Source organism: Nannobrachium achirus (assembly GCF_963921795.1).
Source record: "Nannobrachium achirus genome assembly, chromosome: 8".
NCBI classification, from domain to species: Eukaryota; Metazoa; Chordata; class Actinopteri; order Myctophiformes; family Myctophidae; genus Nannobrachium; species Nannobrachium achirus.
Window position 1 is genome coordinate 10,781,137 of NC_137817.1, and position 15,545 is coordinate 10,796,681.

The 15,545-nt window shown below is 44.3% G+C and overlaps 1 protein-coding gene across 3 annotated transcripts in view; it reads right to left on the reverse strand.

Annotated features, from left to right (window-relative positions):
* The window catches only part of bcl9l (bcl9 like), a 127,183-nt gene that overhangs the window by 47,585 nt on the left and 64,053 nt on the right, over positions 1-15,545 (reverse strand). For all 3 annotated transcript variants that reach the window (XM_080730994.1, XM_080730993.1, XM_080730992.1), the window contains exons 3-4: positions 9,617-9,714; positions 8,460-9,004 (exon numbers count right to left, since the gene is read on the reverse strand). In XM_080730994.1, the coding sequence (XP_080587120.1) occupies positions 8,460-8,868 (409 nt within the window). In that variant the 5' untranslated portion in view covers positions 8,869-9,004; positions 9,617-9,714. The remainder of the gene's footprint in view (positions 1-8,459; positions 9,005-9,616; positions 9,715-15,545) is intronic.

The following is a 15,545-nucleotide window of genomic DNA, read 5'->3' on the forward strand; positions in this document are numbered from 1 at the left end:
TTTCCACCCGACAATTTAACTCATGTAATTGGCCCATTGTCACTTGTCATGATCTGAAATGGCAAAGTAGCAGCAGCGCTATAGAGAGAGATCTCTCTCTATAGCGCACAATGAGGGCCTCTACAACTCTTTTTCCCGGGCTGAATCAGGGGCCCAGCACGTCTCTGCTGGGAACGTTCTAACATTGGAATCGGTTACAAACAAATCTGTCAAGGTCAAGAGGGGACTGCTGCTTGTATACATTACAGACAGACAGTCAGACAGACAGTCAGACAGAAGAAGGGGGGGGTCGTGATACGGAGCTGGCCTTTGGTTTTCTAGCATCCTCTTTCCCGGTGTTCCCCGGGCAGACATGGGCGTGTAATGCCAAGTTAGCCGTCCATCCCACCACCCCACCCTTTCTGCTAGAATACCTCGTTTAAAGCCGTCTCTACTATCAATGGGCCCTCTTCCCCCCCGTGCAGGGGCCAAGTGCTTGTCAAGTGAGTGGGTGGTGTGTGTGTGTGTGTGTGTGTGTGTGTGTGTGTGTGTGCGTGCGTGCGTGCGTGCGTGTGCGTGCGTGGGAGGGGGGTGACTTGCATTTCATTTGAATGCGTGTCTGTTTGTTTTCCTACGGGCAGAAATTAGATCACAGAGGGAGCGGAGCGAGAGAGAGAGAGGGAGATGGAGAGAGAGATGAAGAAAGAGAGAGATGCATAGAGAAAGAGATGCATAGAGAAAGAGAGAAAGGAAAGAAAGGAGAGATAGCAGAGAGAGAGAGAGAGACAGAGAGAGAGAGAGAGAGAGAGAGAGAGAGAGAGAGAGAGAGAAGAGAAGAGAATGGAGCCAGAGGAGATTTCTCTTCAAAGGATCCGCCCTGGCTTTCTCTCTCTCTCTCTCTCTCTCTCTCTCTCTCTCTCTCTCTCTCTCTCTCTCTCTCTCTCTCTCTCTCTCTCTCTCTCTCTCTCTCTCTCTCTCTCTCTCTCTCTCTCTCTCTCTCTCTCTCTCTCTCTCTCTCTCTCCCCTCTCTCTCTCTCTCTCTCTCTCTCTCTCTCTCTCTCTCGGACGTGCTGGGACCCTGATTCAGCCCGGGAAAAAGAGTTGGAGAGGCCCTCATTTATTTATTTGTATTTCTTTTGTTATATTTCGTCATTGTCGGGTGGAAACCTTATATGTCCATAACCGTTTGTTTTGTATTTGTATTTATCATTTTAAAAATGATTTAAACTAGTGAAAACAGCCGATCTACAAGCACACAACGCCTCGCACCGCGAGGCGTTGTGTGCTTGTAGATCTGCTGTTTTCACTACTTTTGTGCGACGGCCTTGTATGATGAAGCAGGGCTTTACTTTGCGAAAAAAAATTACAAATTTGAAACTTGGAGATACAAGGTTTCTGCCCGACAGTGACGATTTACTTTGTTGGCCGCCCAGCCCCCATAATGGAACGAAGGCCGACATTTTATTTGTATTTTTTTCCTAATGGCCGGCCTGGACCGGCCAGGAATGAACCGGCCGTTCGGGAGTTGTCCCGCTTTTCCCAATGGCCAGCACGTCCCTGCTCTCTCTCTCTCTTTCAGCCTCTGTTACTCTTTGTGTTGTGGCCACACCTCTCCTTCTCAGTATGTCAAGTAGTGTGCGTGTGCGTGTGTGTGTGCGTGTGTGTGTAGGGCTGCAATGATCAATTATTTCCATAGCGATTATTCTAACTATGAATTTTTGTGATAAATCGATACATTGAAAATTGCATATTTTGGATAATAAGAATAAATACAAAAACTAATTGAGGTTTTTATAAATTTTATAAATCGGCTAAATGTGTTAGTCTGATTGACCACTTTTGGATACTTTAATAATGTAATATACTAGACTACATGCCATGCAACAACACAGACAATATCTAATATAACGTGTCGGATCGTTTCAGTATCGTCTCGTCTTTATTTACTACTTACTTTACATATGTATAAGTTATAATTATAAAACATACATGAACCACTTTAGCCATATTTTATACATAGGCTATTTGAAAATCAACCGATCAACAAGCGGCACGATGTGTCGCATCGTGACGCGTTGTGAGCTTGTAGATCTGCTATTGTCAATCATTTTGTACTTTTACTTGTGGTGCTTTAAGTATATTCTGATGCCAATACTTTCATACTTTCACTCGAGTACATTTTGAATTCCAGACTTTTACTTGTAACAGAGTATTTCTACATTGCTGTATTGGTACTTTTATTTAAGTACAAAATGTGAGTACTTTTTTCCAAAATAACAAACGTAGCTGGTCTACAAGCTAAAAACCAGGCACGTGCACACATAGACATCAAAGGGGGCTTGAGCCCCTGCCCTTTTACCCATCTGTAAAAAAGTGCCCTCTAAAGTCCATCAATGCAGTTTTTACTATGGTGACAGAAATACAAATGCCTCCTTTCCATGCCATACCTGAAGGCAGCATTCAAGAGAATTGCCTTTTCCAAACTCTCCTGAACTTGAATGCAGCATCTTATGCTGAAAGAATTTAGCCTGGCGGGGCCCGACATCATACTGTGTTCACTCACTCATTCCTTCCACAGTATAACGGCTGGCCTTCCCGGCATAGGCAGCGAGTATCCTGATTATTTTCTGATCGGGGCACAACAAACGTAGTCTTCCTGACAACAAGTGAAAAGCTTTCCCTGATTGGTCCATGTGTAGACGGTGACGTAGATGCATGCTGCAGCATTTTCAAAACAACAATGGCTGCCCTCGCGATGCAACAAGTGTAACAGTTAATGCTCTAACGATAAAACAAGCAATAAGTGCAGTTATTTCAGAGTTGGAATCAATTACAACAATTAAAAAGGACCACGGGGGATGCGCTAGCGGAGTTCATCGGCCGAAAAGACGTGTTTGTTTGCCGTTCTTCCGACTGGCTGAGAGATGTTTTGCTACACTGATTGGTTAGAGGAGTCTGTCTGTCAAGGCAAGTACTCCCGCCCACTTTTCAAGCTGCCGATAGGCCGAAGGCCAGACGTTATACTGGGGAAGGAATGAGTGAGTGAACGCAGTATGACGTATGGCCCCGCCAGGCTAGAAAGAATTGCCCTCTCGGTGTAGAAATCAATGCCGTATACGCCACATCTCCAGTATTCATTTGACTATGCTTAGTTTAGTAACGGTGCGACGCGTTGTGAGCTTGGAGGTCTGCTATTTTTGATATTTTCAACAAAAATGCCCTTTTAGAAAAGTCAGCCCCTGCCTCTCCAACATTCTCTGCACGTCCCTGCTAAAAACACACACATACAGTAGGGTTCCCATGATGTTACAGGAAGCCCTGGTGAGTCAGTCTCAGTCAGAGATCACTGTTAATCTCCCCCACCTCTGCACTCATTTAGTCACACACACACACACGCACACGCACACGCACACACACACACACACACGCACACACACACACACCAAGATGGATGCAAAATACATCAACACGACTAGAGCTGAAACTATAAATATATTAATTCTATCGATCACATTTTTGATTCATATAGTGATCTTGAAGCACATTTTTTGTTGTTGTTCAAATATCAACAAATCGATTAGCCACTTGAGGGGTGTGTTACACAATGGCTTTGTAGCAAACATTGCAGATCATCTATTTTGCAGATTTGTAAATCTTATTGTAAAACTTTATTCGCCTATAATGACATGCCTAAAGTAGGGATTGAGTATTAATCAATTATTTAATTAACCCATTTAGGCCTAAAATTATTGAATGCTTTTTAGAAGACACTTATAGAATCGGGTCAAAATCGGGTCAAAATTAAAATGTTCGAGATTTTTCAAAAATAGCAGACCTGCTATTTATTAAAGCACAAAATAATGATACCCAATAATGTGTACCCGTTCTGAATGGCTTAAAGGAGAACCTAGCGCATCCATTTCCAAAGTATCTTCATATAATTGGCCCTCACTAATGCTCATTATAAGACAAAGATTTTTTGTCTACTCTCTGTGTCTCAGAGGAGGGCTGTGGACACTTCAGAAACCCGCTTACCAGTAACATCATCAATGGGGAATCCAAGCTAACAGAAACTGTAAGCCTTCTATTCCTGGAAAGGCAGCATGCAATAATGGAAGCCATTGTTCTTACGTTAGTAAAATAAAACATTTTAAATGTTAGGAAAAAAAAACCCTGCCAATCGATGATGTCACTGGTAGGCGTGTTTCTGAAGTGTCCACAGACTGAGTAGAGAACTAGAAGCAGTGCTCTTCCGAGAACAGGTCTCCGCCAGGTCAGGTAGTTTATTGTGGCCTCCTGGTGGCGCTAACGTGAAAGGGGTGCCTGATAGATATGAATTATGATACATAATTGTATGATTTGTGTATGAGGCTCATATGACCATAAGGTTATATGTTATGAACTGAACTTACAGTATAGGAGACCATATGTTGGTCGTATACTGCAAGTTCAGGCTTATGATTACAGGTCATAGTAACTTTGATTGCCCTGACTACGAAATCATGGTTTTGGTTTATACTGTATGTCACTAGTGGAAAATTACAAACACTCTTCGTGTCTGTCTTCTTGTTATTATCTGGGAACGAATCAATGAGTCCCACAATATACTGTATGTTAACTTCCATCTTGGAAGAGAGAGAATTTATCAAGCTGCCACCAGGATGGTATGCTCAGCTGTTTGTCTCCTTGTCTGACTCTCTTCAAATACAGCAATTTATTGATAGTCCTTTGGCTCGTCTCCGTCTTATTTTGGTTATGGATTTATCCATATCCATATTTATTTAACTTAATTAATAATTATCCAACAGTGCCATGTCTTCTTCGGCCTTTCACGGCAATCGGACGCTGCATGCATGATTTGAGGCATTTTGTTCCAAAAATGTGTATTGCAAAAGTCAACCTGATGGTGGCGCTATGTCAGGCCAATGTGAAAATGTTGGCATGTGTTCCTCGACCTGGTGGGAATGTGAATGCGAATAAAAACAAAATGCACTTTGGTGAGAAAGGAAAATAAATCCTCCCCACAGCAGGTGGTCCCACCATGGCATATGAAATATTGTCATTGTTTCAGCGAGTGGCAAGGAAAATGTTTACGATGGCTATTAAAAAATAGCAGATCTACAAGCTCAGAGCGTGGCACGAAGTGACGAGATGTGAGCTTGTATATCTGCTATTTTTGAACGTTTAAAAGAAATCTTGTAACATTTTATATATGTATGTGCGCATGCACGCAAGCGCGCACACGCACACGCACAAACACACACACATATATATATGTTTAAACACAAATCTTTTCAGATGGGGGTCCCTGGCACAAAACCTTTTCAGATGGTGGTCCCTGGCACAAAAAAGTTAAGAGAAACACAGATCTAAAATAGTCAACCAGGGGCCTGCAAAAGCACTTCTACTAGAACATCCGTGACGGGCCCTGGTGATAGGCTATCAAAAAAACCAAAAAAACAACAGCCTGTGGGGAAAGTTCTGACGCCTGGCAGAAAGGTCAGGGCATTTCGGCAAAGAAGAGAAAAACAAGTTTAGATATTTTTTTCGTTCTATCCTCACTTCACTCGACTTCCTGCTGGAGGTGGCGAAGGCGTTGTGATCTGGTGTTGCCGGTAAAGATCTGAGCCTGATATGAGGGAGCAGAGGAAGTGAAGATCTGCTGTGTTATGCAGAACAGGAGCCGAACACAACATCATGATGTCTGTGGACCCCTAGTCTCGCGTGCCCAGACTGTTGTCTCCCGTCATACAGTCTGGGGAATACATGGGCAACTGGTGGCCCGGGGGCCACACGCGGCCCCCACCTTCACTTAAAGAGACCGTACCATAGTTTTGTACTTTTTCTGGTTTTCGTGTGTCTAGGAGGTTGACAGTACTTCATTAGACCCCCTGGTGTGGTTGTTATGAGAAATGATGTAATGCCTTTCTATTTGGGTTTTAGCTGTAGGCTGCCACCTTGTGGGGTCAAACGTGCCGGTCCAAAAACACACATACTTATTATTACATCACAGAATCAACCCCTCCCCTAATTACCATTCACCCAACATATGTGGGTGTGGCTAACTTCAGCTGGGTCACCACCCACCATGACAACCACGCATACCAATGAACTGGTGGGTGTGGCCACATAAAAACATAATTTTAACTCTTTCTGTACACTTTTTTGGAAAAAATCTTCCTCCTAGTATAATCATAATACCTGATAATCATGTTTTAGAGGGGGGAAAAATCATGGCACCACCTCTTTAATGCGGCCCGCAGCTTATTGGGGAATTTAACGAGCCTGTTTCTACTACCACGACGTGAGGCGGGACTACGGCTGCTATGACGCAATTGCCGTTGCGGTCCAAATCATGAACTCTTTTACTGCTTCGGACGTTCTCGTTCGCCCCAATTTTGGCGGCGGTGCGTTGCCTTGCCAATACGGCTCGTTCTTTTTACCTCGTCTGATGACTGTAAGCTGATGGGGGGTCGCGCCGCCGTGTACAGTACAAACATCTCCCGTAATGCTGCTCTCAAAAATCCACCGCACGTTAGCAATAATGGAGTTCCAAATCACTTCCTGGCTGCTTTCTGTGGATCTGTTCAAGAAAATGCATTGCTATGCTCTGAATGTATGGCAACCGGAGCGGCCCAATTCACATTAAATCTTGCATAAGGCTGCCCTCTGCCGCCAGTATGGCCAAAGTACACATTTGACCGTCCATTTTAAAATGAATTAGTTTAGAAAGAACCAATTGATAATTTTCTATAACATCGCAAAGGTAAGCTGCTTTTTGCTGGCACCAGCCCCAATAAATAAATAATAACATCTGGCAGTAGGACAGTTAAGCAAACAGCCGTCGGCGACGGGGTACTATACCCCTTTCGCTGAACGCTTTGCTTCTCATGGCGACACGTCTACGCAACAGGCGTTGTAGACGCTATGTGGAAAGCTAGCTCCTGCCGTACTAGAGACGGCTGCGGCGGCGTCAGGTTTATCTATCGAGCGTTGATCATTTCCGGCTGCCGTTGTCATCTGCTGTAGCCGTACAAAGCTTAAATTTGGTTAATATCGGAAACTGATGGTCCTCCACTAATCACAGATTAGCCACACCCCAGTGAGTTTGTGTTTACCTTATATGTAGACTTTCTGTGTGCATGTGTGCGTGCTGAAAACATACTGTCATACTCCAGCTAGAGCTTTGAGTACTTCCTTGAGTACTTCCCTACATATTCATTGTGCCCTGTAACTTGAGGTTTTTGGAGCTGTGTGGAACACAAGCTCCCCTATACGTGGCCGTGTGTCTAGGTATGTGGGTATGTGGGTATGTGGGTGGGTGGGTGGGTCTGTGGGTCTGTATGTAGCCTGTATGTAGTAACCCTGGGTGACCAGAGAGGTGCTGTTGAGTCTAGCCTGCCCTGAGCATCAACTGCAATACACACACACACACACACACACACACACACACACACACACACACACACACACACACACACACACACACACACACACACACACACACACACACACACACACACACACACACACACACACACACACACACACACACACACACACACACAGCTCCACTTCGAACAGAGGTTCGATTTTAAATCACTATTAAAGACTCCCTTTTTCTCCCTAGCCAATTCAATTCAGTCCGAGCACAAAACCCTGTCCTATTTTCCTTTTTTCCTCTAAAGCCGTCTAGCCTTTTGGACAAATTCAGCCCCTGTTCCACAGGTTTTCTCTGCACATCGCTGGTTATGGGGGTTGGTGGCCTAATTCATACCAAACTGGGGGTTCTTGAAATACATTTTTTTTGTTGTTCTGTACAGTAGTTTGCATTAAGACCGGGAACGCATTATTTTATGCTTTAACTATTCAAAAATAGCAGATATACAAGCTCGCAGCGCTGTACCGAGTGCAGCGCTGCGAGCTTGTAGAGCTCTTTGAATATTTTGACACAATTCTATAAGTGTCTTCTAAATCCTTCTAAGGTTTTTTTGAAAAACCCAAGTTTCCATGTCAGTGGTTCTCAGACCTTTTCAGGTCAAGGACCCCCAAAATGATTTGTATTTGGCCACGGACCCCCATCTATAAATATTTAGTTTCAGGGACCCCCAGATCCAAAATCTGGGTTACAAACGTTCGCTTTAAAAATACACATATATTCAAAGATTTGCACACATTTTCACGAAAAAAATAAAAAAAATAGCAGATCTACAAGCTCGCAGCGCGGCACCGCGCTGTGAGCTTGTAGATCTGCTATTTTTCAATAGCTAAAGTATAAAATAATTACAGGCCCTAAATGGGGTTTAATTATGCGTTATAAAGTAAGCCATTTACCATGAGAGGGAGTGGGCGGGGTGACTGATTTACCACTGTTTTAAGCCAATCAGAATCCAGTATTTGAACATGTGACCACAAAAAGTGGTAGAATACATATTTTTAGATGAGTTCAGAGTGTGCGTGCGGTCCGGGCATCATCTCACCTCCTTTGGCGTCGGGCTCCAGGCCGGCGGCGACGGCGGCGTCCCGGGGCTCACAGGAGGACGAGTCCATGGAGACGCTCCTCTCCCGCTTGGTTTTGGTCTTGAGCATCCCCCCTCCCCCTCCCCCTCCCCCTCCGCCAGCCGACTGGCCGACCACGGCCACCTTCAGCGCGGGGTTGACGGCCGCAGAGGAGGAGGAGGAGATGGGGTTGCTTTTGACGACTCCGCCGCCATGGCTCCCGGCCCCGGCCCCCTTGGGCCCTGGATGGCCCGGCCCCCCACCACCCTGCTGAGACCCCTGCTGCTGCTGCTGCTGCTGCTGATTCACGTTGGGGATCTGGGATCGGCCTTGGTCGCTGCCGCTGGTCACCGTCTTGCCATGATTGGCCAGCTTATTGTCCGGGTGCATTTGATTGGCTGGTGGAGTTTTGGGAAGGTTGTGGGGGTGGGGGGACGGGGGTACGGAGGGGTGTATGTGGGGGGGGGGGGAGGGGGGGTGGGGGGGTGGGGGTGGTGAAGCTCAACGCTGATCACAGCCGATGACGCTGGTGGAAGAGATAGAGGGGTTAGAATGACTCTAAAAACGGCTTCTGATTACTCTGAAAAACTGAAAAAGGAGCATTTCAGCCATGTCCATATACAGTAATTGGACCTCACAAATGTTCAATAAAAGACAGTATCACTTATCTCTACTCACGCTGTGTCTTATTGGTGGGCTGTGGACAGATCAGAAACCTGCCCACAAATGATATAATAGGCAGGTTTCTAAACTGTCATCAACCTCTGAGACCCAGAGCGAGTCGACGGAAACGGTACCATCATTGAGCATGAGTGAGGATCAATTATTGAGGTTGGAAATTGGCTCTAAATGTTAAAATATATCTGTCTAAGCAGCAGTCTCAACTTTGATCTTGAACCGCGCTGTGAGCTTGTAGATCAGCTATTTCCTGTATCCAAATATTTTATATACATTTTATATATAAGTCTGAATCCTATTGCAGTCAAAATAAAACATCATCTGTGAAAAAACAACATCTGGACTACTTTTTTAGGGAGAGAAAAACCCAGACTAAAGGTAAAACAACCGTCTAGGCCTAAATTCTCCTTTAAAACTAAGTCAGTCCACTCGTTCTATCAGGCTCGGGATCAGGCCTCACCTCATCCCACCTGGACGCTGGACGGACACAGGGCCATGCTGCTGCTGCTGCTGCTGCTGCTGCTGGGGACCACCCCTCACTGACCACATGCTGCTGACCTGCAGGGGACCACCAGGGGAGAGAGAGGACCTTTAACATGAGGACCACAACCACATACAGATTGATTGATTGATTGATTGAATAATTCATTAGAAGTTTGCAATTAGCCCTATTCACGACCCGCCCACCCAGAACATTTCTCAGCATCCCCCGGGTGCTGACATCAATTTAGAAGGGGAAGCTATAACAGAAATAGCTGGACTTAAAGCCAACAAATCATTATTTCGAACAGTAAAGTAAATTATAATGCTTTGTGCCTTTTACTATCATGTGTTCTTGATCATGCTAGCCGTATTTTATACTTTACTATTCGGAAATTGCATTAAATTTGCGATTTCTGTGTTAACTCTATAGGCTATAGTAGGATTTTCCCCTTCAAAATGTGACTTCAGCACCCGGGGGATGCTGAGTGGGAGGGTCGTGAATAGGGCTAATAGAAAAAGGTACAGTTTCATTACAGCACAAATCACTGGTACAAGGTCAACTAAAAAGGAGATCCTAGTAAGCTTTACGGCTTATTTACACAGGAACCACGTTATGTATCTCATATAACATTGAGAACAAGACAGACGGTTAGAACAGAGTACTTTGCATAGGATAACATGTTTTACAAAAGCAGAAAAAAGAATAAAAATCGAACCTTGGTTCGAAGTGAAGCGGTGAATTTTTATTCTATGTGTTCTAGAGCTATGAAATCTGTGTTCTAGATCTATACATTCTGTGTTCTAGATCTATACTTTCTATGTGCTTTAGTTCTATATTTGCCAGACCCATGAAATGGGTAGGCCAACATAAGCAAATGTCGGTCTGTCCGGGTTTTCTATATAAAGGGTATATATGATGATGACATGATGATGACATGCCTACAAAAGGCATGATGTCATAAATGATGATGACAGACAGGGGGTCTGGCACAACCAGGTTGACCTGGTCTAGTTTTAGACTATATGTGTTCTGAATGAATGAATGATTTTGTCTGGAGAGCCAAATTGTCATGTGAAGCTTGACCAATCCTCAATTCTTCATTCTGGACTGGACATGCACGGGACACGGGACAGACAAAGCTATACCTTGGAAGCGGTTTTCACCGCTTCAAAAATAACAGACGGGAGCTTAGTTTATTTACAAGTCTCTAGTAGCAGCCGCCTGAAGGTGACTTATCAGACCAATTTTGAAGGAGGCTAGGGATTGGCACTCCTTTGAGGCTTGCGGAAGGGCGTTCCACATGTTGGTGGTATAGCAAGAGAACGAATTAGAGCCTTTCATAGTGTTAAATCTAGGTTGAACATGGTTAGTGGAGCTGCCTCTGGTGGTGTGATCGTGGACATCCTTGACCTTTAGGAAGTAGTTTGTCAGGTACATGGGTATCTTGGAGGTGTAGTGTATCTTGTACACCAGTCCCATTGCAAGATGCTGTACTCTACTCTCACAGAGAGAGAGCGAGCTCAGAAGAAGAGGAGGAGGAAGAAAAGAAGGAAAAGCGAGCCGCCCCCGCCACAAAAACTAAACGGGAACATTGATGCAACTGTCCCTTTAAGGGTGAAGAAGTCCCTCCCTCCCTCCCTCCCTCCCAGGCCGCTTGCAAACCACAAAAACTCAACCACACACATTCCTCTACACACTATCTCTAGCAATACCTGCCTCTCGCTCTCCCCCTCCCTCTCTCTCTCTCTTTCTCACACACACTCAGACTTACTCACAGTTTCGCTCTGAGGGTTCGTGTCCGAAGCAACAGAAACCGTCCAGCTTACTCACACGGCTGCGTTTGTGGAAAACCGGCTTAAGTGTCTTTTGAATCCTTCTAAGGTTTTTTTAAAAACCTATGTTTCTATGTCAGCAATCTGGCTTAGCCATCGTCAAAGAAAAGGTCCTTTTCACTTAACTGGAGCTCAGTTAGTCTGTTCTTGAGAGATGTCAGTGGTTCTCAAACCTTTTCATGTGAAGGACCCCCAAAATTATATTTATTTGGCCACGGACCCCCCATCTCAAAATATTTAGTTCCAGGGACCACCCAGAAGCAAAATTTGAGTAACAAACGCTTCGCTTTGAAATTGCATATTATATTCAAAGATTTGCACACATGTTCACGACTTCTTCAAAAATAGCAGATCTACAAGCTCGCAGCGCGGCACTCGGGACAGCTCGGGACAGCTTACTCATACGGCTGCGTTTTGGGCGAGCTCGTTTAGAAAATGAAAGGGGGGGAAAAAAGGCATCCAACTAGCTTAACTACTTACAATACTTGGCTGACCAGAGGTCCCCGAGGTCTTCATAATAATAGGTCCCCTTAGTATTTCGCTCAACACCAAATCTATTCAGCAAAACACAAAAAAAAAACAGCCGACTTGCAGCTTGTAGATCGGGTATTTTAGCTGAATGTCCCCCCCCCCTCCCCTCCTTCTCCCACCAGAATAGGGAAGTTTTTCATAGTGCAGGAGAAAGTAAAACAAAACAGCCAGAAATGGCTTCTCAGAATGGTTTCCATTCTTACAGGTGAATGATCTCTCAGTGTATCTAGGTTAGGGGTTTTCAAAGTGGGTGACGGCAGTCCAGGGGTCCCGCGAGATCATTTGATAATATTTAGAATTTATTTGGACACTTGAAAAAATATTTAGTATCATTTTAAACTTGAAGTACAAAGTTATTTTCAGTCAGTTCTAACCAAAATGGCTATTATCTCAACGTTTTCCTCACAACATAATCACTAAAATATCGTCACTGTTGGGCAGAAACCTTGTATCTCCAAGTTTCAAATGTGTACGTCTTTTGGTAAAGTAAAAGCCCTGCTTCATCATACAAGACTGTCGCACAAAACTAGTGAAAACAGCAGATCTAGAAGTGCTTGTAGATCTGCTGTTTTCACTAGTTTAGTACATTTTAGAGATGAAAAATACAAAACGAACGGTTTTGGACATACAGGGTTTCCACCCAACAACGACGATATGAAAATTATAATGTAGAGGTGCCTCGGATTAAAAAAATATTTATGGGGTGCCCTGAGACAAAAAAGTTTGGGAAACCCTGATCTAGGTTACATGTCCAAATCAGCTTGTGGCTAGATTCACTACTTTCAGAATAGCTTTCAAGTAGTTTCAGCTACATTTGTCTCCATGTACTGTAGCTGCCCTGGTAGCTTGGTGACACATCAACATCCAGGGACACATCAACAGCAAAGAGCACAACATGAATTTTGAGCGCACTTTGTCGTTTTTTTTCCATCACACCAAAGAAAGAATTCTCCATCTCATCCATTAGTGTTGACATGGTCATGTATTTCACCAAATCACTCAATGTCACAATGCAGTTCCCAAATGTATTTTTCATGAAACTAAAACCTGCTTTCATTCATACAAACATAGAAACACTTCAGATCCATGTGACGCTGCCGTGCCACTGAACACATTGAAATGCATACTTCCTATTTTCTCAAATTCAGAAAACAAAGCCTGTGCACTACAACGTTCTGGCACGGAAATGGTCCTATCAGCCATTAACTCTCAAATACCTGGAACGCGCCCGAGTCGCGTTAGATTTTAAACACTTCAACCATTATTTTATGCTTTAACTTTAGAAAAATAGCAGATATACAAGCTCACAGCGCGGCACCGAGTGCCGCGCTGCGAGCTTGTAGATCTGCTATTTTTTGAAAAATCGTGAAAATGTGTGCAAGTCTTTGAATATCTTTGACCCGATCTTTGACCCGACTTCTAAATCCTTCCCCTAAATCATGTTGTTCTCAAACTTTTTCATGTCAAGGACCCTCAAAATTACAGGTATTTGGCAACGGACCCCCATCTCAAAATATGTTGTTCCAGGGACCACCCAGAAGCAAATATTTGAGTTACAAATGTTCGCTTTTAAATAGATATATTGAAAGACTTGCAAAGAAAAATCGTGATTTTTCAAAAATAGCAGATCTACAAGCTCGCAGCGCGGCACTCGGTGCCGAGCTGTGAGCTTGTATATCTGCTATTTTTCAATAGTTAAAGCAGTCAATAATCCTATGCCTAAATGGGCAAGTCACCATGTCCGTTATGGTCCTATAGTAGTACCTTACTGTACAGCACATACAGTAACAATTAGGGGTGCGCTGGTCGCTTCACGAGACACCACGGTGTGGTGTCCGTATCTTTTCACGCCCATGCACAAGTACGGTATGACTACGGATGTGTGTGTGTGTGTGTGTGTGTGTGTGTGTGTGTGTGTGTGTGTGTACAGTGTACGCTAGAACTTCTTCTTTTAATTACATTAATCACTTGAACCCAAGCCACCTGTTTCCACTGCGGGACATTTCCGGTTAACAGCAGACATACAAACTCACGTCGCGTCGCAGATGCAACCGTTGTGAGCTTGTAGATCATTCTCGGCTGCGACGCCGGAAACTGCCGTACACCTTCTGCGCAATGCACGACGGGATGTGGTAAAGTTGTGTGGATATTCTTGAGAGGGACATTAGCCCGAAAATAGCGGATCTACGAGCTCACAACACGCTGAAAAGACGTTTGGTGTAGTGGGGAAAAGATCCAGAGCCTAAGGTCAGGTTTAGTGACTATAGAGGATTTAAGTGGTTAAATGTCTATGAAACATATGAAAAAGTTTAATCTGTGTGGGTCCCCGCTTCATCTCTCTCTCACCTAACAGAATAATGTTGAATACCCCTGATCTGCACCAAATCTCTGCTGTGAAAAAAGCTTGCAGTTTGGCTATTTGAGCCGTATGTTTTACACAGACCAATGACAAAGAACTCCCATACTGTACCTACTGGGAGAAATAGAACAATGTGCGAACACAGCAGCAAGATTTGTGAACTGTTAACTGTGATAAAAGACGGTTAGCAATTAGCCAATGGAATATAACCACCCTGAGGACTACTAACCATTGAGTTTCCCACTCTATCTGTAAAGAGTGACCTCAAGACCTACTGCACATAATTATAAACAGCTGCTACCTTTAAAAACATTTTAACCCATTTAGGCCTAGAATTATTGAATGCTTTAGCTATTGAAAAATAGCAGATACACAAGCTCTGTGAGCTTGTGTATCTGCTATTTTTTTTAAGTCGTGAAAATGTGTGCAAATCTTTGAATATACGGTATGTATTTTTAAAGCTAACGTTTGTAACTCTAATTTTGCTACTGGGTGGTCCCTGGAACTAGATATTTTGAGATGGGGGTCCGTGGCCAAATACATATCATTTTGGGGGTCCTTCACATGAAAAGGTTTGAGAACCACTGACATAGTAGTCTCTCAAGAACAGACTAACTGAGCTCCTTAAAGGACTGGCGACACCGGCCGAAAATTAACATTATGATACAGTAGGTCACGTGGTGTTTCTTCAAACAGTCTGAGAAGGAGGCGGGGCCGTATCAGTTAGTAGTGAATGTATACTTCGTCCGTCGTGCGGTGCCGCGCAATGCATACTTCGTCCGTCGTGCGGTGCTGCGCACAACCTTGTTGTTAGCGTGTAGCGTGGCTAGCGCTGCACCGCACGGCTATTTGCGAGAGCTATTGTGTGTGTACACACACACACAGGCTACACACACAGAGTGTATGAGCCACGGACCTCAGTCCTCCGAGACAGCAGGACATATGTCTGCTAAAAGGGCTCAAAGCTGCCGAGGAAAAGGAGAAAAGGAGATCGCTGGACGCTCGTTCTCCATCTTTCCCAGTGGGATCCATAATCACGCGTCCCGGCCAGGTCCTCCAGTCAGGTTTAGCGGAAGACACAGCAGGGTATGGCCGACAAAACCGTCCCTTAGACGGGGAGAAGCGTGTTGACCCTCGTAACGAATCTCTGACACCTTTTTTTGAAGAAGACATGTACTTTTTT